This window comes from Corvus moneduloides, chromosome 13 (assembly GCF_009650955.1).
Source record: "Corvus moneduloides isolate bCorMon1 chromosome 13, bCorMon1.pri, whole genome shotgun sequence".
Classification (NCBI taxonomy): Eukaryota; Metazoa; Chordata; class Aves; order Passeriformes; family Corvidae; genus Corvus; species Corvus moneduloides.
This window is the reverse complement of record NC_045488.1, coordinates 14,458,333-14,485,414: the sequence shown is the minus strand read 5'-3', so window position 1 is coordinate 14,485,414 and position 27,082 is coordinate 14,458,333. Positions and strand designations below refer to the sequence as shown.

General features: G+C 38.9%; 1 protein-coding gene across 2 annotated transcripts in view; it reads right to left on the bottom strand.

Annotated features, from left to right (window-relative positions):
• Window positions 1-701: 701 nt before the first annotated feature.
• The window catches only part of CHRFAM7A (CHRNA7 (exons 5-10) and FAM7A (exons A-E) fusion), a 38,096-nt gene continuing 11,715 nt past the window's right edge, over window positions 702-27,082 (bottom strand). Inside the window, exons 3-10 of one of the 2 annotated variants that reach the window (XM_032122818.1) lie at window positions 19,660-19,704; window positions 15,757-15,866; window positions 10,766-10,845; window positions 9,465-9,632; window positions 8,889-9,083; window positions 7,579-7,665; window positions 6,832-6,941; window positions 702-4,764 (exon numbers count right to left, since the gene is read on the bottom strand). In XM_032122818.1, coding sequence (XP_031978709.1) covers window positions 4,246-4,764; window positions 6,832-6,941; window positions 7,579-7,665; window positions 8,889-9,083; window positions 9,465-9,632; window positions 10,766-10,845; window positions 15,757-15,866; window positions 19,660-19,704 — 1,314 coding nt within the window. In that variant the 3' untranslated portion in view covers window positions 702-4,245. The remainder of the gene's footprint in view (window positions 4,765-6,831; window positions 6,942-7,578; window positions 7,666-8,888; window positions 9,084-9,464; window positions 9,633-10,765; window positions 10,846-15,756; window positions 15,867-19,659; window positions 19,705-27,082) is intronic. The other variant, XM_032122819.1, reaches the window with a different exon arrangement.

Below are 27,082 nucleotides of genomic sequence, written 5' to 3'. Positions count from 1 at the left end.
GCAGAGTGAGCAGCACCAGCACGAGCCTCACTTGAGCAGATACTTGAATATCTGACATGGCGACTACGGCAGCTCTTCCCCAGGGCCAGCCTGGGTTGTGGTGACCTGGACCAAACTGGTCTTTATCAGCTGTTCCTTACTTAGGGAAGCATGAAGAGAATAAAGTCTTGGGTTCACCAACCCTTGATTTTTCACTTCTGGCACATGCTCAGTGGGGTGTTGTAAAGATAGGAAGCTGTTTCAGCATGTGGGCAGAACAACTCATCTCTTTGCAAAACACTACACTGACACATCCTTTTTCATCTGAGGGATAGTCTGCTGATTAGATATTTTTTCAACAGTAGCCAACAAACAAACTTTGCAGCTGGCAAAACTATTTATTCAGCTGGTATGGATTTGTTCTTTCTCTCTTCTGTGTTAAACTTCAAAAAATAAATTAATAATGGCATTGAGGCCAGTCCAAAATTTACATGGTATTCCAGTCCTACTCAGTTAACTTTGATCGCTTATGTAAGACTGAAGTAATATATGTTCGGTGTGGGACGGGTTGGCAAGAGGATATGAATGTATATTTAATAATCAAAGAACTCTGTCATCCCAGATTGATATAGCCAAAGACATCTTTCTTCCTTTGATGGCTATTCCTGTTTTCTACCACTTGAGTTTGTTTCCATCTTAGCAAAATGAAAAAGAATCAAAAGTCTCTTGATCTAAATCTTTTATTTGTACTGGACTGAAAAGGTATTGAGTTACTCATATGACAATCAGTACCTGACAGATGTAACATCTCTTTCTAATGCCCTTTTTGCAATGTTTCTTAATGTAAAAAATAGTAAAACAAAGGAAAGAAAATCTGGGGCTTTGGTTTACCTTCTTGTCTTGCTAAAGAAGGTGAAGAGTTGAATTGTCACAGGTGAACTGAGACTATATCCTGCAGCTAGAGAATGTAAAGAGAATTTAAAATCTTTTAAAAAATTCTTACATTGTATTATCAATTCCTATATAAAATAATTTAATATTTTAAATACTTTTTAAATAATTTATCTGTATTTAAAACTAACTTTTTAAAATTTTATGTTTGGAACCTTTTTGGCATTAACACTTAAATAATTTTTTTTAAGTATTAAAAAGTCTTTTAAATATTCAATACAATTCAATATAAAAACAGAAAAAGTAATATACATTGTTCACACATAGTATTGTACATGACACCTGAGCTCTAGAGTGAGCTTTTGAATTTGTCAGGTAAGTCATAGCTTAAGTTGTGGTGAACCACTTCTTATTCTTTCTCTGGACTCTTTAAGATTATAACAGATTTTTACCATCAATATGTAGTCTTTAATATTGTATACACATACTGTATAGAGTATTTAATTTCCATCTCTATGCCCAGAATTGTAAATAAATATTTTTTTCACAGCGTTTAGATCAAAATATTGTTTGCATACACAAATATATTTAGGACACACACAAGTTGACAAGAACCACACCGATTTTGCTCAGCTCAGTTACAGGAAAATTTAACTCAAAGGTGCCAAATAACATAATGGAGGAGTTGCTCTTATATTTAAAATGTATAATAAACTTATTACCAAATGTTTACAGGTTGTGTCAACGGTAGGAAAGTGAGGGTTCCCTTGTCCCCATGGTGCATTTTCGTTTACCCTGCCAATGATAAAGGCAGTGTGGGCAGAATGCTGGTTTCTCACAGCCTCTTTGTCAGCACCTGGAGTTCTCTGACAGTGTTACCAACTCACTGTGACAGACTCCGGCAGGACTTCACGTAAGGCCAAACTCTCCTGTTTTTAAGGGTAGGCATGTCTGTCACTGAAGATGAAGTTTACTGTCAAATTGTAACTTGCTTTCTCCATCCTCCTATATTCAGAAAGATGATTTCTACAGATACTGTAAACAGATTTGGGTGGAAAGAGGAGGACTCTCATGCTTCCTATACCACATGCATCATGTACTATGATTGCAATAGTTGTGTCCCATTGTGCAAAGTAGTCCTCAAAAGTCTTCATATTTTTCTTTGAAAAGCTATTCTCCAAGAGGACCCCAGAACTTTACAAAGCCTAAATGGAACACACTACATAGCTATTTAGGGATACTTGCAGCAAGAAAAAATACCAATGCAAATCAACATTCTTATCAGGAAGCCTAGCCTAGAAAGATTACCCAGAAGAGGAGCACATGCCAGGTGATATGTGCCGTTATTCACAAATGAACAAAACTCACATTTCAGAGTTTGCATTCATAGTTTCCCATTCATATGCAATCTAGAAACTACTTGCACGAATTATTACATGGCTTATTCTTAATAGTTGTTCCGGAAAACATAACTTCTTCACAAGTAATTCTGACACATGGTTTCAGGATGAAGTTACAAGAAGGTTTTGAATGTTTTGCTCATGTCTTTGCAGTGTGAGATTCTAAATGCACCTTCAGGAAAACAGAATTCACAAACTGAGAAATAGCCTGCCTTCCCTTCAATCCTCCTGCCCTATCTCAGGCACAAAGGTGCTTGTATAAGATGTTCAATCAGCTGAAGAATGGTATCTGGGGCAACTCTGGGCTTGCTTTACATGAAATTTGATTCTTCTGCTTTCAAGGGAGCAGACTCTGAGAAGGAAATTGTTACCTAGGGAGGATAAGCATTTCAGCCACTTTATTTTAATCGATCTTAAGAGATAAACTGAGGCCTTGAGTTTATTTCACAGTAAAAACATGGTACAACAACAGGCCTTTGTTTGTGTTTCTGAAGACCTCAGCCAAAAAATTTAGATTCTGTAGGATAAAGGAAGCAGCCAATGCTAAAATAATCCTCTCTCACATCTTTTACCACTTACAGCAGTGGTTAGGAACACTGGTGTGCTAGGAAGGGACTAATTCTCAGCTGTTTTGTACGCACAGAGTTTCAGGTCCTGGTATTCTCAGCTCAGCCCTTTTCATTCAGACATCAAAGTGACATCAAAACTAAGCATATTTTGACAAGAGAATTTCAGAATCAAAAATAAGATAAAATGCTGAACTACTATTTTGCCTTTGCAAAGGTCTGTCTAGACTTAGGAGAATTTGCATTTCCCTGAATGTATATGCAGTGTGTATATATAAATATGTATTTATACAGTTAATAGTTTATATCAGAATCAAGAAGCTTTATTATTCATTAGTACTTATCTGATGATAGACTGAGCAGAAAAGGTGCCATTTTCTTGTGAAGACAATATTACGTTGACTCAACAGAAAGAGTTCTATAAAAGGCTACGTATACAACAGATCAAACACTTAATTTTTAAATGAAAACCTTGATCTCAGGATTTAATGGCTTTTTTTGCTTTAGATTCTTCATTTATGCTTAAGCCTGTACAAGACATTGAGTTACTTTTTCCACACTGGAATCCGGTTAACAGTAAAGAGACAAGCATGGGGGTTGGGTTTTTTTAAACAAGTCATGATGAAGGCATCTTAAATCAATTGGTTTTCTTTTTGATAGTTAAAATGGTTATCAGTTGAAAGAATGCCTTTCTGGGGAGAAGGAAGAAGTAGTCAACACTGCAACAATTACTGTGAAGCCTGTTTAAGAATTCAAGACAAATTTCTAGGTCAAATCCAGAAAGATATGGAAGGACAAGTTATGTGGTGCATCCTCTGAACTTTCAGGTTTCTAGTGTCTCAGACAAATTCAAAATTCTGAGAATCATATATGTTGTATGCACAGTGCATGGAGGGAGTTACAGACTGACTGGGTGTGAGTGAGGAGCTGAAGAGCTACGTATATTTCTCCCTTTTCTCTGTTTGAGCAGCCATTTGGATTTAATCCTCTCCTAAACATAGTGTTTGCCATCACTCATTCAAATAGTTAAGATGGACTGTGCTGTCCTTTACAACAAAGTCTGGAAGAAGTAACATTTCTGGCACTGCCTACCTCTTATTTTGTAACAGCCAGTTCGAACATGTGTAAGAGATGGTGGTGCAATACCCTGTCATTCTGAAGGGAATTGCAGCCACTTGGCATTTTTCACAAAAGAGTGCTTGGAGGAGCTGCACAGACACAGCCCAGAGAGGGACTCTTGAATTCCCTTCTGAAATGGTGCCACTCTTCCAAAAGGAACTCAGGACCAGAGAGGGAGGCAAAAGAAAGTAGACAATGAGAAGCACTATACTCATTAAAAACAAGCGTTCAAAAGACCTCACATTCTTATTTGCTACATACCATTCAGAGAAGCAGGTTTTAGTTAGGAGTTAAGCAAAATCTTTAGACACAGCTTCTACAAAGTTTGGTGCTGACATTAAAATACCAATTGTACAAATGATTGTGAAGACTGAAAAGGCCATCAAGCAGAGCCGATCCACTACAGAGGCTGCAAACTTCCATTCATTGCAAATGGCTTCCTCTTCATCCTGGTCTCTGAATCGGTTTGCAATGTACCTGACCTCTTCCAAAATCTTAGCCAAATCTGGGTCACCTTCAGAGGGGTGGCCACTGTGCAGCAGGTTTTCTTCATCTGTTGGTGAGCAGGTCATCCTCCCACAGATCACACCTGAATCAGTGGTGGGCGTGCAGTGAACCCCTTCCAGCCCCCTGAACCCGATGTACAGCATATTCCCGTTACTGGATTGCTGTCCACTCACAGTGTTCATCTCCACACTGGACAGGCTGCAGCGACGCTGTTTATGTTGACAGGCAGGACGCACTTTATCTTCCCCTGGTCTTTTCATCCTCAGAAACCAAGCACACCAGTTCAGAAGGATAATTCGTGTCTGAAAGAAAAATTTTGAGAATAAGCATCTCTTCACACAGTCAGTCTTTGGTGCTGCTGGTATTCAGGCAGCTGGGGTGACTGATCCATGGTGTCTGCTTAGCCTGCACAGAGTTCTAGAAAATGGTGCTGGAGTTTTCCAGCTGATTGATTTACCAATCACTGGGGTTGTTTTCTTATTCTACCAGTGATGTTTCTTGCCTCAGGCTGACTATTAGTACTGGGACTCCCCCCTCCTCAGATGGGAGTGTCCATAGTGTTAATTCTTCCTGACGCTTGAACAGTGACATGGCAGCCTTTTCCTCCTTTACTAGAAACCATGGGTTAGACCAAACCAAACCCTTACTGAAGAAGAGTTACTTTTTAATAGTCTTAATAGCACTGCTTTGGATGGTAGTCAATAAAGTTACAATTATTTTTTCTCTTATCTGTGCTCTAATATTAAATTCATATGCCATTACTGTTTGGGTGGGGTTGCTGAAACAGATTTTGGACTGGACTGGACTACTGAGCTTTAAAATGTTATGGCTCTGTTCTCATATTGTGTTCACAACAGTTGATGACAGATTTTAGAAAAGAGATCTGGATGTAACATGGAGAAAATATGGGAAAATTACTTCGATTTAAAAAAAAATACTTTGCAGATTTAATCTGTGTGTATAATTTTACTGTTTTCCACATTGCCTTAATCCAGCTTTACAGAAAGTGAAGGAAAGCCAGAGACTGTTCCACTTTAAATGAAAGCTTCTGTAATTTATTTAAATCAGATTTTAAGAGCTCATTCCAGCATTTCTTTCTCAGAGTTCTAATGAAATATTATTGTATCATACAATAAGTAAATCTTACCCTATAACTAATATTAGATTTGGTCCATTTATTCTGACTGTAGGTTGTTACTCAGAGTAGATATTATATCCACGCAAATATCCCAGCCAGAGACAGATCTTGCCCTATTACTTTTTTTATGCTATCAAGCTTCACCAAGAAGGATAATATTCCATTACCTGACAGCCTAATCCAAAATCCACCAGTGTCCAAAAAAATGTTTGTTGGACTTCAGCTTCTCAATCCTACAGCTCACTCCTCAACCTCAAGTACTCTGTTTTCTGAGAATGTTTGGCTCAGTACTAAATATTGTCCCCTTTAGGTCATCAAACACACGTCTGAAGAGATCTGCCTTTTATTCTCTTCACTGAAATTTATTTTAAAGTCACCACCCCCAAACAGGCCAGGGAATATCTCATTATCTCTTGTCCTCAGGGCACTGCTGTATGCACATTGTTTCCAGCTAGTAAGGATAATAATAACTCGTTGTTCTAGAGAGAAAAAAGGAGAAAGGTCTTTCCATCTTCAGAAATGCCTGATGCTGCCGTGAACTGGGTGAAGTCAAAGGAGGGGACATTTAGCTGATGACAGCAGTGTGTAGTCATCTGATATCAGCATAATATTCTCTGTAAAAACCACCCCTCATAGAAGGACATTATTTTTAAAAGTCTTATGTGCTTAGAAAAAATATTTTCATTCTTTGCACTTTACAGATGCTCTTGAACAGAGATTTTCAGATCAGGTTCCACTTTAACAGCATCTTTAACAAATGCTTCCTAGGCTATGTATGTTTCTGTATGGACAACAGCTAAGTATGTAGCAGCTGCACAGCTGCACCTCGAGAGTAGTGCATTTCATGCATTTATCATCTCCATCAGCATCTTACTCTTTTCTTCTACCTGGTTCACTTCTAACATCTGGAAATTTCTTATTTGAAAATCACCTTAATTTATATATTTAGGTTTTAACAAAATCCTGAATTGCATGTAGCTGTTTTGAAGGATATGAGAAATTAGTGGAGGTATATCCATTCTCTCTCACACACACACATTTTCTAAAAAACCAACCACACGAAACATATCTGGACACCTCATTTCTGGTGAAACTTCTTTTCCAAACAAAATGTCTGGGAAGTATTTATATGTTTTTAAGAGTTACAAGTAATCATGGGCCACTGGCTACTCTATCACATCCCTGAGCTGTACATTTATGCAATGGATAGTGAAGGACAATCAAACCTTACCCATTTAGGCATTTTTCCTCCATCTGGATCATGATGGTGGTATTGTAGAACAATAACAGTGACAACAACAGAAAGACCGACAATAATCATAGTGCTGGCAAAATACTGAGCTGCAAAATAAAGAGATAATTACAGGAACATACTTTGGCTGATATAGCCTTAATAAGGGGTGTTTATGTATGCATTCACAGCATTTAGTTCTTTGTCCAGTGCTCTAGGTACTTTTTAAAGATTTCTCAACAGCAGAAAGATCAGACATTATTTTGAGGGGATAGCCAGCTTTTAGCTGTTGTTTTTGTGGAACTAAGCACCTGCCTTTTCTAAGAAACCTTGACACGGGCTGCCTTCTAATTTTCTTTCAGTATTATTACAGAGATTGGCTAGTACTTTTTTTGAAAAGTTTCTCTTTTTGTTTGAACAATTACGGTAGGAAGATGTAATTAAGTTTAGCTCTGTGTTCCTAATTGGAATTAGGAATATAGAACACAATCTGGCCAATTGTGTCAAAATTGCAACAAATTCTTCCATGGAAAATAGACTCTCTTACGCTTTCCCCAAATACCCATAGGTTCTCTTATTTCGTTCAGAGTAGAGAGCACCCATCAGAGCCTCTAATCAATTTGCAATATTTTTCTAATTCAATTGCAGTCATCCATTGTACAGCTGGTGATTTGCCTTAATTGCTGGCCTTTGTGCAAAGTCACTGCACCTTGTTTGCTAAAAAAATCCAAGTGAATAAAAGCTTACCAATTAAGGGCACAGAGTCAGATGTTGCTGGCATAATTTCAGCCACAAGCAGCATGAAGACAGTGAGAGACAACAAAACTGTTATACCTGAAAGATAAAGTGTGAAAGCATATCAGTAGCTTTTAATTACAATAGGGAGAGAAACAAAATTAATCTGAAGGAGTGCTCTCTGCAAAATGCAGTGCCACTGTACCCCTGCTCCAGCACATTGGTGCTACTCCTGTCCTTCCTTGTACTGCCTCAAGTTCAGGGGAGCAGTGCTGCCAAAGTGGTACCAATGCTTGCACAGACGTGGATATTTTTACATCCTTGTAACAGTGCAACTTCTATCATCATCTGCTAATTAGCTGAGGCAAATCAAAGCACTGTGTTAGCTTTAGAAACATGGTGTGAATTTGAGTATTTGAGCATGTGACACTTGATTAGTTGTCATGGAAGCTACAGGTGGTGTAATACATAAATTTCCTCAAAAGCAGATTTGCTGCCTTGGACAAACTTTGGTATCCTTTGATATTACTGTTGGGTTCCGCAGGGGGTTATGCCCAAGCAGTCTTGACTGTTGAGTTTTGGAGTTTGACTTTCATTGCTCAGTGATGAGTTCCCGTCTTTCTGGAAAAAGGCCTTACTCTTTTCTCAGAACTAGACTTAAGCAATAAAGAGTCATTGTCAGGTGGGAAAGGATTTAGGAACAAAGAATTCATCTTAAAATATGGTGAGGTTCAACTTGATTAGGAAGGATATTACTCAATTAAACCATATTCCGCATGTCAGTTTTGTTTCTATCTTTAAACAGCAATGTTTAATTAGTAGAAGTCAGTTCATTTGAATTTTGTATGGGACAAAAGGTTTGCTTACATATTTAAACTCCATCTTAAAGATAAGTACTCAAGATCAGATTTGTTTCACAAACCAATATTTGAGTTAAAATTCACTATAAAAAGTACAATAGGAGCAATTAGAATCAATCTTTCTGAGAAGGCACTATGGGCTCTTAACACAACTCAATATTAAAAGGAAGCATGAAGAGGAATTCAATGTTAAAGTATTCAAATGCGTATTTGTAAACTTAAGCTTTACCTAATGAATGTGAGATTCAGCAAATAAATGTCAAAATGAAAGCCTGCTTCTTAAGGAAGGTACTCGGGAATTGTTTATACCTCTGCTGGTCAGCATCAAACACTAAAAATAGCTCATGAGTCAGAACAGGACACACAAACTATTCCTCCTGCCTAAGACTGTTCAAAAAGAAATTTTAAAAGGACAACTTCTTTTGCTTTAGTCACATTTACAATATCCTATTAATACTTTACCTAGTGATATCTTCTCTCCCGAGTCTGCTGGAAGCAGGAAAACTAACAAAGCAAGTGCCGATATCAGGACACAAGGAATAAGGAGATTGAGTCCATAATAAAGAGTCCTACGTCTCATGGTAACTGTGAAGGTTACATCTGGGTAGGGTTCTTTGCAACATTCATAAAAGCTCTCAGTTCTCTTCCCAGGAACTCCTGTGAAGGAGAAAAGAGGAAGAAAACCAGAAATTAATGTGAATAAACTGTATATTATGTAGCATTTATTTTTTAAAAGGATAAATTTAGCTTTCCAAGTTTTACTACATGTAAAACTACTTCTTTAAGCTTAATTCCCACTTTTTCTCAGATGATAAAGGAAAATCAGATAAAAGATACTTGCAGAACTCAAGCAGCAAATTTGTCTTTTTTTTAATGTTGATTTGTATCTCAGATCTGTTCTCAAGAGTTTCAAATGCTACTGGCTAGCTCATTTATGAATTTAATTTCTGTCTTCATTCCCCAATTGTTATTCCATCCATTTCAGCAGTGGAGACAAGGCTGCAAGTTCACAGTGTAAATAAGGAATCAAGAGCTCACCTACTAAGTCCCACTCTCCATTTGAAATATAGCCAGATATATCTGCTTCTTGCATTTGTAAGTCCAAGGACCAGCCTCCGTAAGTCCAGGATCCAAACTTCAGCTTACATTTCTGAACATCAAATGGAAACCAGCGCACATCTATGTAGCATGAGCTTTTAAATATGCCTAGGTGAGATTTTAAACAAGAACACTTAATTTGAATGCTTGTTCCACATAATTTCATGTACATTTTGTAACCAGCATTTTTTCTACATTGTGCCTTCTGTTTTTCACTTGTAAAGCATATTTAATCTCAGTCATGTCTTGACATGTAAAGAGCAAAAGTCAGTCATAGAAAAGGGAAAGAACTGTACCATTAATGTTTTGATGTTATTAACTATTTTTTAACATACTCTTCCATTTTGGCACGTAATGGAAGAATATTTAGAGAAGAACTCAGATTTCTAGATACAGTATTTCAGAAAGAAATGAAGCGGAATATGTAATCTGTTTATATTTCTTTTATTGACTAAAGCAAGAAATCCTGAATTATAAGAAATTCTGAAATATTATTTGCTGTATTATTAGATTTATATGCTCTTGATTTACTCAGGAAATCTAGCTTCTTATTTTTCACTTGTTGAGTCAGACCCTGTCCTTCAGCAGCTTTCAGAATTGAATTGAAAATCCCCCACCAAATGGAACATCTTAAATCAAGAGAGCATCTTAAATGAAGAGGCAAACCCCTGAAATCCTCTGGAGATCTTAGGCAGAAAACCTAATTTGTCTGGAAAGCATTGGCTCTACTGCTGTAGTTTGCAAAACTCTGATACTAGGAAGAGTTAATTCTAGTGATTATGCTAATTGAGTTGGGGAACAGAAACAGTGCTCCACTGCTATACATCCAGACTAAAAATTGTTTTGATGAAGCACTCAGTGAATCATTTCAAATAGAAATGCATCCAAGATGTTACAAAGCATCTTACTGTAAAGTGACATATTAATAAAAGAAACACTAAAATAAAAATTTATTGAGGCATTACCATGATTTTAACAAACAATATCATTTTAGAGTAAGTACTTCCAAACTTCTGAAATTGTGCATTATGACAGAAGAATTTACATAATTGTAATAAAACATGTATCTTTTATAGTGGCTTCCATGCAAAGGTGTTAACCATGTAACCATAATGCATCTAGGCTTACATCTATCAGATTATGCTAGCTCTACAAATAAAATATAAGAGAATTTATGGCAAATTTGAAACCACACCACACATAAGTAATCTGTCAAAATTTATGACATGCAAACAGCCTACCTGGTGGCAGGTATTGGCAATGTCCTGAAGAATTGACTAAAACATTAGTGTGAAAAGTAGCATCAAATCTTTCATCAGCACTAGAACAAGGGAAAAACAAAATGGGTTATTTGCTCTTTGACTGGCTGAAGAATGTCTGAGACAAGTCTGTTCTCATTAAAGGACTATGTCACCCCAAAAACTTGACAGCTTTTTCCCTGTCACCAGTTTTCTGTGGCCTCAGAGTAACTGGTCTGATACTTCTGGGTTTGGTTCTGATTAAGAACTGTAACTGAAGGTGAGCCACCTCATTCTTGCTGCTCACCTGCCCACTAGATTCATTATAGTGCCTTGACTCTATTGATTTCTATTTGGAAAGTAAGCACTTTTTAAAAACTTCTCAAGCAACTGTACAGGGAGATCTGTTCTCTTGCTGTCTATGTTAACAGCAGCTAATGGATACGAGGAGATGGATACTCCAGTGCCTGTGCCTTCCTACCTCTTTGCACGGGTGAACATTATTACTGCATGTCATACATGAGACTCTTCAATGCAGCTCCAGCCTTCATTACCTACCTCAGAACCCACAAACTGGGTTCAGACCGGAAAAAAAAAAAGGCAGCCCTATTCAAGGTGTCAGTGTAGTGGTGCTGTCCTTACAAGTCTCTAGAAGAATTACAATGTCATTTGGAGAGTGCTCCAAATTATGAATTGGCAGCTACTGCCAAGGAATATCTCAGCTATATCAGGCACTATGTCCCAGGAATTTACCAGGCATGAACATTTTAAGAACTTCTATATGGGAAGCACAATGAGACATAGGCTACTGTATTTGTTGTAACTGTTTGTAGTCTCCAACCTGTCTCCTTGTGGGGTGGGTTGGCACACGAGGCAAAGGCAGAGCCAGCTGTGCTGGGCAGGGCAGAGGAGTCACACAAGCCTCAGAGTCTGGATTCTTGCAGCAATCTGAACTTTGAAAACCTGTCCATCTCTAGATTGATTGGAACAAGACAAGTCTCTGATGTCTCTTTGTGTATTAGTGGTTCAGTATCTCATAATTTTCTAATCACCTTTTAAGACATCATCAGAAAAATAGAGTAAAAATCTGAGATGGGCATAAAGTGAAATATTTATAACTCTAGCAGAAAATCAAGTACATTAAAAGGTGTTTATTAGCAGAAAACCCCTTATTGAAATATTTTGAAAAGAGTACTCTAATATTTGATCTATTCTGATGCAATTTTTATATCTCAGAAGCTAAAATAAAGCAACTGTTTAGACATTTTTAATTTGAATTTTTTAATTTGCTTTTTATTTTCCCCTTATGTATTTGAAGAACTTAGATTTTAAAAAATATCTGGGCTGGTCTGTGAAATATGCAGACAAGAAAAAGCTAAATCCAAATAATTACTTGCCCATCTGGAGTTGCACTTCGTCCTGTGGTGAGCAGAAGGCTCACAAGTACTGAAAATACTTGCAAGTATTTAATTCGAACTTTGAAGAGAAGCAGAGAAGTCTCAGTATTGTGTATGTATGATGCCTGATTCTAGCACGCTGAGGGGAAAAGGCAGTCAGTTCTAAGGCCATTGAACCAGTGCAGGCCACTCCTTCAGCTTCACAGCTCATGGTTGGCTTCTCCCAGTTTGTGTTGCAGTTCCTCTCCCAGCTGAAGCTCTAATTCTTCTCCTTCCACATCTTGGCTCCCTGTTTTTGTGATACTTGTAAGAAACTGATGCTGCAAAGATCTCTACTGAGTGCACTGCCAAGTTTGGTAGAGGATACTGGGGAGAAGGGCAGCAAGATCACACACACATTTACACAGGTGTGCACGCACACAGGTGCGTAAGTCTCATTTCCTTAGAAAACCAGACCTAAAGTCCTCCAACAAGCTTCTGTATTAGACAAATAATTGCTTTGACTTCAAACTAATAAGGGTTACATGATGGAATTCAAATAAGTAGTCAAATTTAGGATGTAAAAATATCCATGCCACACAAATTACTTGTAAAGTGGAAATTAATGACTCCTAGACTAGGTTCTGTTGTCTTCCTCTGGAGCGGAGGGCAGTTAAACACCAGGGAGTTGCTTCTAAGACCTTGCTGCTGTTTCTGGTAATTGGCAAAAACAGAATTTTCCCAAGAACACAAGTGATCAAGGAACCTTGATTGCATTGCCACATGACTTTGCCTTTCATAGGCACATTCTTAAAAGAGTATCAAGTGGTACTCAGATTCAAATATGAAAATCTTTTTTTCTGAAAAAGGAGCATGTGTTTTTCTATGCTGTGCTTCTAATCATTTTTTTGAAATGCACTGCTTCAACTGGAAATGCACCAAGTATCTAAGACTCTGCTTGAAGAGACTGGACAGAAATGTAATGATAGAAAACCATTTCTGCTACCGTTCTTCTTCAGGGTATAAGCACTTGAAAGCAGACAGTGATTACAGTACATTGAGATGACAAAGCTGTACGTAGAAGATAGAATCCTGTTGGGACCTAACCTCAGGTTTATAAAACTGGAAAAATGGAACTGTTAAAATGAGACGTACTTTCCAGAATTTTTGTCATTCCATGAAGTACTGAACACTTTGTGGCCATTTGAAAAAAAATTCCACCAGAAATGAGCACTTTTAGTAAGTGTAGTTAAAAGTGGAAGATAGCCCACAGGACACTAACACAGTCAATCCTGGAATCTGTACAAAGGCCAAGATTTTCTTTCCTCAGAAAAACTACAGATGAACTGGCCCTGCTCTCCCCACAATAGACTGGTTGTAAAATTTAATCAACTGCCACAATTTCTCTGTACTAGGCTGCAGCAAGATGTGTAAGGACTCAAGACATAGTGAAACATTCATTCATTAAAATTGAAAGTGAATTTATAGTTCATTAATTTCTCTGTAACTGCAGATGTATATCCCTAGTGAAGCATAGAAATTGAAAGCATCTATCTCAAAATGGCATGTCACTAGAAGGGAACATCATAATATTCCCAATGCAATTTCATACAGGAATAAGAATCTATTTTAAATAGCTTTGCTCTCTGACTAAACTCTGCATAAGATTTTTGGATTAAATATGTGTTTGCAATAGAGAAACTGTAGAATAATTATTTCATGACTGAGTCATAGTTAACAATCCAAAGATTTGAAAACCTGTATTAACAGAAAAATTGGGGTTTCAGTTTTTCAGGTTATTGTGACCCTTCTCATTCTATAAAGCACTCCAGCTACAGTTAGCATGTATATATTAATATTACTAATGTCTAAAATATTACCCTTTCATTTTGGATATACTTAAATACTGAAGCCTAAATTGTCATGCATATTGCAAGTCTCTCTCAGGTATGTGATATATATGAGGAAGAATATTGTCATAACTCATTTTTTTGGAAACCACTAAACTGCTGTTGTAGAGTACCAATTTCATGGCATACACAGCGTGTCATTCATCAGGACAATGGAAATGAAGGTGTCATTTGTCAGATTCTCCCAAGAACACTGTCACTGATGGAATCAAGGTAGCTAGGGATAACTGCTCAAGAAAATAAATTTGTATTGAAAACTACATTAAGATTAATGTTTCAAAAAATACCTGTCTCAGGTATCAGGCTGCTCCATTTTGTGTACACAACATTTGAAAGAGTTTTTTAGGCTGGTTTGTGGACAGCTTGCCATGCTTAAACCAGAAGTGAGCAGTAATCTTGCCAGGCAGTTACCTTGAGTACAGTGAACTGCACTGGAGCTCACCTCAGATCACTCAGTGTTAGCCGTGCTTCTGGGAGAAGCAATGCCACAATGCAGGCCCTGCAGAGAAGTACCTCAGTGCCTGACAAGTGCTGCCACTGCGTGCTGTTATCCCATTATTACAGTTCAACAGCACCTGTGATTGCAACATTGAACACAGGGGTGGACACCAAAAGGCAAATAGGAGCAAAACTGCAGCTGACACATTGGGAACAGCTATTCTCTAGGTCTTGTTGCAACAAAAAGCAGCTCCTGAAGTGGGAAAGGAGATCAGGTTGATAAACACAGCAGGGTGTGTTCTTAGTAGACACATGGCAGAGAAACAGAGGAAAGAATGCCATCAGGAAGACAAAAAGTTCATGTCATCTGCACAGGCAATGAAACAATGTACCCTGGCTACCACAGAAGAGCCAGTGCTACATGTACAGAACAGATGTAAATTCTTTCCAGTACCTGGGCAACAGCACACAAGCCCAAAACAACGGCAGCAAAAGGCAAGTTGTTATAGAGCAGGCAGCTCTCATCGTTTTATATTTTGAACTAAATAAATTCCACAATGGGAACTACCACGTAACAGTACAGCCAAAGCAACTCTCAATGTCAGCCAAAGGTTCTGCAGTGGACTGATGGCAATCTGTCTGTCCCTGATACAGGCCCCAACTCAGAAACAGTTTGAAGAGAGCAGCAAATATCCCAGCTATTTTCATAGCAGGAGGAAAGAGTGACACCAAAACTGGACATGGAAAAATGCAAAGATCCTTCCTGGCAATTACCTCTCCTGTCTGTAGCAAAACTCAAACTAAAACCTGACAAGCAGGCAAATATCAGATTTGAATTCACCAGTAACCATTTAAACCAAAAAATTTAAGAGAAAATTATCACTATCCATACCATGAAACACCATCTCGTAAAAGCCACTCAATTAGAATTGGTAGTAGGGACAATGTTGTTATTCACAAAGTATTTACAAATATGTCCTTCTGTTCTGTGAACAGGAGACTGGTAATTTTCCAGTATTCCAAACACCTAGAAAGTTTTGGAAAATTATTTTTAAATCTAGGCAATTTGATGAGATTATTATGTCATTTGCCTTGCCTTATCTTTGTGTTTGGACAGGGCGTTAGAAAACATCATGTAGGCTCCCTTTCCCATGAAAGGTTGGAGCAGCTGAGCTTTCAAGGTCTTTCCAACATGGGATATTTTGCAATTCTATAATTCTATGATCTTCTCTCCATCCCCACATGTGCACACAAAAAAAAGTGTGTCTACCTGTTATAGAGAAGAATATCGGGCTTCCAAATCAGTCCATCGGGGAAACGGACATTCTTCACTCCTGGGTATTCAGACACATTCCACTGTAGATAATGATCTGTCCAGTACTAAGCCATACACACAAAAAGTAGGTTAGGTCATCTCATCCACTGGTTTACTGTAGTTCTCCAGGGACTGGATGGGCTGAAACAGTAGGTGTTCTCTTGTTTAGCTTCAGGGAGTGAAATGTTTGGAAAGGGTGAATTAGGCCACCTAGAGCTCAATGGAACTCAAACCCCTCATTTTCAATTCATGCTGCAGTGCATATAACAGCCTAGAAGAGATTTGGGGTGCTTGTGTTTTATTGTTCACACTGTCTCAGGTGCCAGTTTGGGATTGAACTGCTTTTATAATTCATACAGTAACTTCCATTATCTTCATAGACAACTTTGTTTTCTGTTGTTGGAAATTCTCAGGTTGTAGTACCTCGCTAATAGCCATGGAGTAGAGCAGCCAGCATTCACTGCTGACAGAAGATGACTGTGATGCCACAAGGTTAGTGCCAGCGTAGAAGGTCTTGGCAGCTCCTGGGGCCTGGTGTTGGGCAACCTCTGAGGCAGCTGCTCTGTAGCACTGCTCGGTCCCACAAATTTCCTGCCTGGCTGGAGCTTCCCCTGCCGGAGGCGGCTGCCCTGGGGCTGCCTGTGCTCCTTTCAGCCCAGCCCTGGCTGCTGTCACAGGCAGGCTGTCACAGGCAGGCTGGCACAGTTGCACCAGTGGGGCTTTGATCTGAGCTCAGCACTGCTAAATCCCACACTCTGCCACCACCATATGGTGGTGCACAGCCATAAACAAGAGCAGAGCCCCAGCCTGCAGCCAGCTGAGCACTGTGGCAGCCCCAGCAAGCTGCTTACCTCCTGCACTCCAGGGAAACAGTACCATCAGCTGCTGTATTTTCCTGAAATTGAGGTTGTACATCACTCTTTACTATGCAAATGACTTGCCATGATACTAGGGTGGTTCCTGTTGTGCACGATGGGTATAAAGAATAAAGTTCAATTTGTTTCACAAAATTTACAGATTTTTCTCTTATAATGTCTATGCTTCATTATAATGTGCTTCTACCTCCACATTATCTTGTTTATGCTAACTTTGCTTGGCTGTAGGCGTCATGTAACTTACAGTGAAGACTTGTCCAGATTTACCAAGCTGTTGCAATGCCAAATGTTAATTTCTTAAATGTAAACTTTTAAATGGGGGAGTAAATGTAGTACACTTACCCCTTCAGTCTAGTGGTCCTTGTGAAAATGTTTGATTGATATTAAGGTCAGGATAAATTGCCAGTGAGTATTGTGGAGGTAAATGTTATTGGTCATTCTCATAGGGTATTCGCATCAAACTGGTCTATGTAATTCCTTGCATTACTGTCATAGGCAAGTTTTAGTTTGATAACACCAAGTAAGTCCCCAGTTAGCTGCATGCTGCTGGTATTCAAATACATTCTTGTACCTTTACAACAGCATAAATTACCATTTTGATGCATTCAACACAACTAATAGCATTCATCATGCAGCTTTTGTAAAGTGTTTACTATACTTATTCTTGGTCTGTGCTTCTATATTTATCTCATTTATTTTTTACAATGAGTTTGTAGCAAAACTGGACAAAAGATCTGAGTCATGCACTGCTTTTTCCTTTTGCCTTACTGATAATAGTTTTTTATGGAAATCTTCAATTATTTGGCTCTGTTCATAGTTTTTGTTTTTACAGTTTTCTAGTTAAGATACATGTGTTCATCTATACACAGCTTCTGTAAGCTGATCAACTGCTTCTCATCTTTTATCAGAAATTTTACATACATTTTCCCAGTAAACTGTTTTACATGAACTTCCTCGTAGACACATGTCACTGTATTTTTTTAACACTTTATCTTTGTGTAATGTAGAAGTCCTGAGGCGACAAGATACATCTGTTTTTCCCAAAGGCCAGCAATGTAAGCAAATAAGCTGTGTGGGTCTGAGGCATTGAAAGCCGTGGCTCTCGTGGCTTTGGGTGACTCACTCTCAGAAGCTGCCAGAGCAGCTGCACTCACTGCCAGCTGAATGCATCCTGGATATCAACATACCCAATCATTTCCTATCCCAACTTACGTTAGGAGTTACCATGGCCACTACACTGTAGCACAGGGTGATGCTGAGTGACGTAAAGACAATTCAAGGGCAATAGAAAACTTAATATTCAAGTCTGGATTAGAGATAATGTTAAGCAGATTTTACGGTTGCTCTGTTAGCCTTGTGTACAAAGTGCTCACCCATCCAGCAGGGCATGAGCTGCTTCATTTTGCTTTAACTTTAGAGCTACTGTAGCTGAAGCACCTTTAATTTGGATTAAAATAGCAAAGAGCTCAGGGTGCTTAGGTTAGTACCAACCTGTGTGACCAGGCAAGGCTCCTGCTGTAACTTAGATCAAGTTTTAGATTTTTGATGCTGAGCAGTATTGCCAGGAGATAGTGGCCAGATGAAATAGTCTGCATGTATAAATACTAGATTTATATTCCCCTTTCTCCCAGGTTATTTTTTGTATTTAAGTATTTTGGTGATGATTACATAAAATGTATTTAAGATAGATTGCTGATTATACACACAATATATATCAAGGAATTCAGTGGAGAGGGATTTCAGGGAAAAACTTATTTAGATCATTTAGAATAATAAAATGACATATGTTAGCCTTAAGCATGCTTCGACTCTGTCTAGAACACCAATAATAGAAGTTAATATGCAAACACTTATTTTATGTGTACACAGGCCATGACGAGTGGCTATTTTTTTTGTAGTAACCAAGTGAGCTGCTCATTGCAGTCTTAACGTGCTCTATATCCAGTATATGCTCAGGTGAATAAATCAAAAGAAATACAGAATGTATAATATAATCAATGATTTTCTTAGGGGGGAAAAAAGACAATCTCAAAAAAGATAAGGATGATGTGAGATAAAAGAGAAGGAAAATAAATTATAGCCTCTTGAGTAAGAATTGTTGTCTCTTTTCCTGGTAAGAAATCATAGCAACTATAATCATTGTAGCTAAAAGCCAAAAGCATATTATATTTGACAGTTTTAATCTTGCTGTACAACAGGCCTGTAAAAAGGCATGAGTTGACTGCTTCTTCCATGTCAGATTTTCCTTGTGTATAAATGGAACAGCCATGCTATCCTTACAGGTCATCAGAATAGTCTTTCATTTGTTTCCTAGGGCCTACATCAGTGCAAGTGAGGTGCTCTACCGAAAATGTTACAGTAAAAGAAAAAATAATGCATTTAAACTGAATGAGCTGGTAAAAGAAACTGAAAGGTATAAAGTTTCTGCAGAAGCAGCATGATTGTCTGGGATAATAAAAATCTTCTGTAAACCTTTACTTAAACCAAACAGTTCCGTTTCTGTAATACTGATGGGAATTCAATAATGGCAAATTCTCATCCATGCTGCCTATAGATGGAGGAAAACTCCATGTCACCCTGTCTTCGCAGAGCTTATGACAAACTTATGGTGGAAATGTTTGTGGATGCATTAGGACTCCACAGGAGTTAGCATGCTAAGAAGCACCTTGTTAATTCTAAGTCATAATGTAACCTTTCAGAGAAAACAATTTCAAAATAGTCTCATAAAGTTCTTGAACAGTCTATTATCTGTTCCATTTATTAAAAAGTGATTTAAAATTAACTACTGCCCAGCAATGCTGGCCATGAGTTAATGAGGACAAAGTTCTCTGCTGTGGTATGTAATGGTAGGAAAGAAAATCTGACATGGAAGAAGGAGTCAACTCATTTTTTTTACAGACCTGAAAGTTTTCTAAAATTCAAACCCCTCACCAGATTAAACTCTAAGACTGAAGGGAAAACCAAACATAGTTTCTAAACTTACCATTTGTAGCCAGATATTTGTTGTTAATACTTGATTCTTTTCATCCTGGAAAGAAGGATAATACCAGTAAAATGCATTTGACTATTATAAAATAGCCAGTTGTGCTAAAGTACCTTTCAAAGCAATGAGAATTGTTGCCACTTACTTATTGCAACAGAAGTTTTCACAGCTACTTTTTAATTTCAATCGTATTACCACAGTCAGTCAAACTGTTTCCTGGGGGTATCCTTCTGCCATACTCTTCCCTGGGGGCCTTCTTCAATAAAGAATCTCCAAAGGCAAGGCAGATTAAAGCAGGGGCTGCCTGTATCACCTTTCGTAGGAGCAGCCCTCTCAGTAATAAAGCTTATCCACTGGACACATGCAGACAGTAGAAAAAATAATGAGCAAAGTGTGGCTAAGCTCAGACAATGGGTGTTGAGGCCATTCTGAGGAGCTTCTTAACAGACAAGTAGCACCACTCATGTCAGCAGAACTATACAAAAAGCGGTGCATCAGCTTTACCAGAAAACACTTGTCAGGGCAGAATATTATTATTTTTTTAAGGCCTTTCCCCTGGACTTCTGTGACTATTTGATGTAAGTTCAGGTGACAGAGTAGGCATCTTAATGCTAAAGTTGTAGAGTTTCTTTACTTCTCAGACACAGGAAAATATCCGTGACCTTTTTCTGTGGAGGTACCGTAGCAGTATCCACCTGGGTTGTGTGAAGCTAATGGAATATAGTATGTATCCAGTCAGTATTCCACATTTTCCAATCTGAGCACACAATCCCTGTCCCAACACCAGTCAAAGCTCGATTTACAGTCTAAGTGTCATAGGAAATTCAGTCACCTGTACAGCCTCAACTGGCAGAGTTGTTCATAGGTGTAGACCTCAACTTACATCTGTCACTCTTGAACTTAAATGTTGTTCCTAAATGCCAAAAAATGGCCAAAAATGTCTAATCACATTTGATACAATAAAAAAACCCTTTTTAAAATAATACACTTTACTAAAGGTCAATATTTTTCCTCTTCTGCTCTTGTTTTGTGAACTACTAACCCAGAAGAACTCCTGAGAGACCTTTCATTGCAGCCATTTTAGATCAGCACAATAGTAGGAAGTTACATAGTATGCAAAATCAAATACCCTGCAAGGGACAATGGCATTTTTAAAACAAGAGAAGCCTTTTGAGGAGCAGCATCAGTAAATGTATGACAATGTTACTAGGTTGTGTATAATCACAACTAAATGTACAACATACAAACAAATAGAAAGATTTTAGATAAAGGTCACCAATGTTCCTGAATAAAGTCCACCCCCAAATGCACACTCCTACCTTGCTTTAAAACAAAAAGTAAAATAAAAAATATAAATAATCACAGACCACAGCTAGTCATTCAGTACTTTTCCTCTCTTTCTGCTTCATCACCTCCATGAACCTTTTTCAAAACTATCTCAAGTGAACAACTAATTTAAATGGCATCCTGCGGAAACAGGTCTCTAACCATTTGGTTTCAGAAATCCATTATTAAGCTCCACTGAATTTGCATGGTGAAGGCATTGCTGAAGATGTCAGCCAGCCAAAGCAGTAATTAATTTACAATAGTAGCTGTTATTCTCTAGCCACATAAACATTAATTTGGAACCTCTCTCAACAACCTGCTTATAGTGTTAGAGCACAACAAAAGTAGTTTGCATGGGATATTTAATTCATGAATGAAGAAACAATCCTTAAGAGATCATTCACATCATCATGAACTAAAGGCTATTGAGAAGTGTTGCCAATTAAGGACATGTAAAACCTACATGTTTCTATTAATCATAGCCAATTTTAGGTGAGATGTAATTACTGCCAATGATAACTTATCCTCCAAAGTTCGATAGTATTTTCTCAGAGCTCTGTGTGCTGTCCCAGGTGAACATGACAAGTTCCTATAAAGCAATGTCCCAGCTCAGCCCCTGAGCAAAGCTGAGAGCACCACTGCTATGCGGTTTCTCTGCACAGGCATAACTGGCAACTCAAAGGTGCAGAGCAATTCAGAATCCATTGTGTTGTGAGAAGCCTGTTTCAGGACTATTAGCTGAATGGCATGTACTCCTGCATGGTTAAATCCTGAGTTAAACTCTCATTTTATTCCCAGTGTGATCTCTTTCTACACTTGAATGGCCTCAGCTTTAAATTAGTGATGTTTCAAAAAGTCCTTTTCAGCAGCCAGAGATTGCACTGAAGCCAGAGTGTTGCTGGTGCTTAAGCTGATGCTGTGCCACAGGGATGTGCTGGGAGAGCCTGAGCCCACAGCACACGCACATGAACTACTTTAGAAGTAGCAGGAGGGAGCCCTACTATCAGTGCAGATCACAGACCCAGGCTAGAGAGCCACCCACTGAGCACCAAAGTAGCAGAGCTGAGGGGGACAGCAGACTTTTAAACCAGCTGTGCTGCTGGCAGGATGATTCAGCTGCCTGCCACTGCCAGGCACATGGCAGAGCCATCACAGGTTGGCATGCAGGACACTCTGCAAGCATATTCTGAAAGCCGAGAGTTATTCTGAAGTGTGATCTTTCACTCAAACCTAGCTCAAAGAGGCTATTCTGAGAGCACTGACTCAAATGTAACTTGTACTGTGAAGACAAGCCCTGCATGAAGATGGCCCATGCTGTTTTCATGGTGTTTCTTTCTGTTATTTGAAGCATTTAGAGCCTGAAAGAGGGTTACATGTGAACTAAGTAATTTCCACTTGGATCGCTATATTTAAGGTTCCATCCATGTTTGAATCATAAATCCTACCATTGCTCCTCACCTATAAAAACTTTATTGCCTGCTGAGGCTTGGTTTATAGCAGTGTTTTGGGTTTTTAATACTGTTTATTGGAGCAAACAATTTCCAACATTTTAGTCATTACTGGATTGACTCACCCATCACTAGCAGAAAGATTCTTATTTTAGAGGGCTTGTCACTCTCTGTATCCCAGGTAAAGCTGGTGACAGGAGGACATCCTGCAGGGTTTCTCCCTGCTTAGGAGAGTTTTTGGACACTGTTTTAAATTCTTCACAGCAAACTACATTAACACTCTTCTCATCAGAGTTGTGCACTACCTCCCCATAAGATGATGGGTGGGCTTGAAATGCTTCATAGGACTTCACCAGTTTTTGTCACTTCATTTTGTATACACTTAGAGAACACTTCATGTGTTTTGAAAACAAAAAACAAGGTTGCTCCTATTAAAAACCCTTTCTACTATAAAGGAGGAAAGAAAAATGGCTTCACAATATTATCTGAGGTGTTGGAGAACCTTCCCAACAGAGAATGAGACCAGACACCGTATCACACTTGGATTGGTGTGGTTTTTCCCCCACGCCAGCTGCTTTAGGATACTTGCGGTTCAGACAGTACTGGCCAAGTAGCCCTGCTAATGGAGAGTTAGGTTTCCTTGGCACAGTGGGAGGTGGGTGGGAGGCTGCTTTGGCCTACTCTATCCATAACTACAGTCAGGATCTGAGAGGACAGATGGCAAATTGCTACTGCGCTGTTTGTCATGTATTTTGTGGCAGTGCAGTTAATGAAGGGAAAGTAGCTGACATCGGGAGACTTGAATGGTCCTTCATTCATTTTTGAAGGTAGAGGTAATAATTTCTACAGGTCTTTGAAGGAAATTGCACTGTCTCCATTTTTCCAGTTCCCACTCCTGCTATTGTCTGTTTTTTCAATTTATACAATCCATCAGACTGATCACCTTTGGAAACACAGTTACGAGAGTCTCAAATTATCCTTCCCTTACCCTGTGTTCATCAGAATATATAAAAGAAGAGATAGAAACTTGACAATGCTCTGTGAAGGGTGTAAGCCTGGACACTATAAACTTGGTAAGGACATGTGTCCTTTCAAATGGATTTCAGCACATGCAGCATCCACATTAGAAAAGCTATGCAGCAACTGCAACGGGAAAAATAACTGAAATAAAACTGCATGCCGAGAGAGTGGCATGCAGTGATGTGCAGCATCTAGCAAGAAACACATACTTCCCAGGGGACTAGCATAAGGTGATCTCCTGACTAAAATCTATGAGCTGTAATTTCTGCACTTCAAATTTAGATTCTTTATGTTTACATGGTTGAACCTCACCTAAGTTATAGATGAAGTTATGGCTCTTTGAACTGGGCTTCAATTACTTTGAATCTTAATAAAGACTTTGTAAGAACATTTTAAGACATCACTTGTTACAGCAGAATGCTATGTTCCTGATTGTTACCCTCTAGCAAAACTGAAGCTACTAACTGTAGTCTGAAGTTACAACACCCTGACAGCCAAGTGAGAGACACGTAAGACACTTTCTTACTGATTTTCACTTCTGTGTGCTTGAATGTCATCCTACTGAAACCAGCAGGTTAGTCAGTTCATTAGCTCTTACTGTCTCAGCACTTGTTCATTAAACATTCTCAACATCTTCTGATCCACAATGTCAAATTACCTGTGCCTAATGACATTTCCCCCCCATCATTTACAATCCTGTTATGTTTAACTTTTGCTTGGGGTTTTCTTCCTGTTCTTTCAAGGTCATGCACTGAGCTCACTAAACTGTATCAGCTGAAAAAGCCTGAATTCCTACAGAATTAGTACTGAGAGGATGGGCTACAGGGTGAGTTAAGCATTCATAAAATGGCCAGGTGACAAAAGATGTCCTTATGTCCATACTTCAGGCAGCCAGAATGACAGGATGAATCCAAGATCCTCAGAAGTTATGGAGAGAAGTGAAAGGGCTGCACTTCCCATCCCTGCCCATGGTGCTGGTGCACAGCAGCACCCTGTGTGGCCAACCTGCAGGAGAGTCCAGAGGAGTGTCTCCATATTCCCCCACCTGCAGCCTTGAGAGCACCAAAGTGACCTCTCAGTCTTCCCACACTAAGTCACCCTGGGGGTCCATTGCAAATATCCTCTCCTCATGTGCTGAGGTTAAAGCTAAACTTTTCTATTAAAGGTGGCTCAAGGCTTCTTAGTCATGCTGGCAAAATTGAATTTTGCTATCTCAGTGGTGAGGATAAAAATCAGTTGCTTAAAAAAGCCATCCTGGTGCTTCTGCAGGGACACTGAAATGAAGACTGCAACTGCTGGCCAAGGACTACCCCTGATCACCCATAGGTGTGGGCTGGAGCTGCAGCCAGTCTTGATCTTGAAGAATGTAGTAGAGGGAATTAAGAATTTTGGGGAGATTTGTATAGGAATAAAAAGCCAAACAAAGAGTTGTCAATGTGAAACAGGTTGTTCAAGCAGTATAAAGATGAAGAAAAAGTCAGTGTACATGATTTGTGAGATAAAAGTTTGGAATTCCTGATGCCTCTTCCCTACCTGACTTCCCTTTCACCATGAAAGAAATAGGCCAGTGCAATAACCCTTCACTTCTCCAGTGGTCAGCAATAGACCTTTTTATACAGTAAAATTATTTTGACTGAGCTTACAGCACATATTTCAAATTATGCAGAAAATGCTGTGTAAACAGTTATTCCCACTGCATAAATAATATTAATAATATTCCATGGTCCAGCATGTGAGACTCAACATCAGGAACAGACCACAGAATGTTTCTGATTTCTTAAAAATAGGTGCAAAAGACAGAAAATTATTCCATAAAATGTCAGAAGTGAAAAATATAAATTTTCACTGTTGCACAGCATTTTTTGAGACCATTTCAAACTTAAACACACATTTTTATTTGGTGTTCTGACTTTTGCCATACCAGTGACATTTTTGTATAAAAGCAGAGCTCTGGCATTTATGACTTAATCTTGTAGTGTTAGAGCCTCCTGCTGGGAAAGCCAGGCTCCTTCAAAACTAGAGCAACTGTTGCAAAGTGTTGTTCAGCCGGAGTTGAACAGCACAGTCAGGATGTTGTGCCAGTTCTGCATGACCTGGCCTTGGGGTGTTAATGTTAAACGAGGGCCACTCCCTTCACATCAGCTGCTAATTTGCCCTGATTCTGTTGGTGCAAAGAATCTCCTGAAAAGTTGGTCCTCATTATTTTATACTCAGCCCCTAATTAGTGATGTTAGTGAAAGTTGAAAATTTTTAGGACATCACCTTCTTTTCCACCTTCCACTGCAAAGCAAATTTAGCCTGAGGTACCTTAACAGCTAGGATGATACCTGCCTGACTCTTGCCACCTGCTAACTCAGACTCTGGCTCCTTCAGACCTTTAGAGATAATTGCAGCTGTGCTCAGGATTTAGTTAAGTATCTCCTGTAGCATTAAGGTGAGTTTTATAGTGAAGTCTCCAAAACCCAGCCTGAAAATGTCTTCATTACTTGGTGTGCTTCTTGATCTTTGATTTAATTTTTTCTAGCTTTTTTTAATCAAAGAATTAAACTATAAAGGCCAACCAAAATGTGAGTAGTTAATTAAAATGAAATTTGATAACTTCTCTTCCACTGAGCTCTTAGGTTTATTAGACTTGTGATGGATGGCATATGAACGGCTCTTCATACAGTCTGCATGCTGGAGGTCTTTGAAATAAAAAATGGCTCAGGAGAATTGCTCCTGACTGGGAAAAGTGGAGGTTTGTTGATAGAGATAACACAGATGGAACAGATTGCTGCCATTACCCATTTTGATTTTTTAAGAAAGTTGACTTTGGACTGTAAATTTAATGAGGAACAAGGCAATAAATGGCTATTCTGGGGCTAACTGTGATACTTAAGTGTTATATTTGGGAAACAGGCGGAGTTTCCCTCTAGGGACACCTCTTCCTCACATTAATTTGTGATACAGTGAGTAAAGTTTATTGAAGTCCCCTAAATCTTTAGCATTTTCCTGGTTTGGGCTGGTTTCACTTCTACCAAGAGAAGGGCCAGGCTGAGCAGGGCAGTGTGAGCTCAGTGTGGATGGAAAGCAGCCTGTGGTGCTGGATGCAGGGGGTCCTGGGACAGGGGGTGCAGAGGCTGTGCTTGAGCCACAGCGAACTCCTGTTTCCATGGGATAGAAACTGCAGTAGGATGGTCTGCAAGTCATTAGGCCACACTCCTGAGGAAGAGCATCCAGCAGCTGGGAGGTAGAGAATGGAAGAGGAGGAAAGGAAACCTCCAGGTGAGAGTGGTGGACAGGTGCTCTAGTTTACAGTTCTGGTCTGTCTTTAACACTTGTGCCAGCACAGATTTAATACAAGGTTTACTATGAGCTTACACACAGTTACAATTCAGACTTAGTAACTGTAGAGTTTGACCTATGTGGAAGTCTGAAAAAAACAGGGATTTTCAGGTATCTGTTCTGCACAGGTATTGAAGCCTGGAGTTCCTCTGTCCCATGCACTGTTCAGGTGTACACAGAGTGAAACAAAACAGTGAGGAAGTAAACCTGAATACAACAGACAAGTATGCTTCTGCTTCAAGCTAAAGTTCTGTGGAAGTTGAAAGGTTTCTGAAGTTAAAATGCTAAAATATTACTAGAGCACT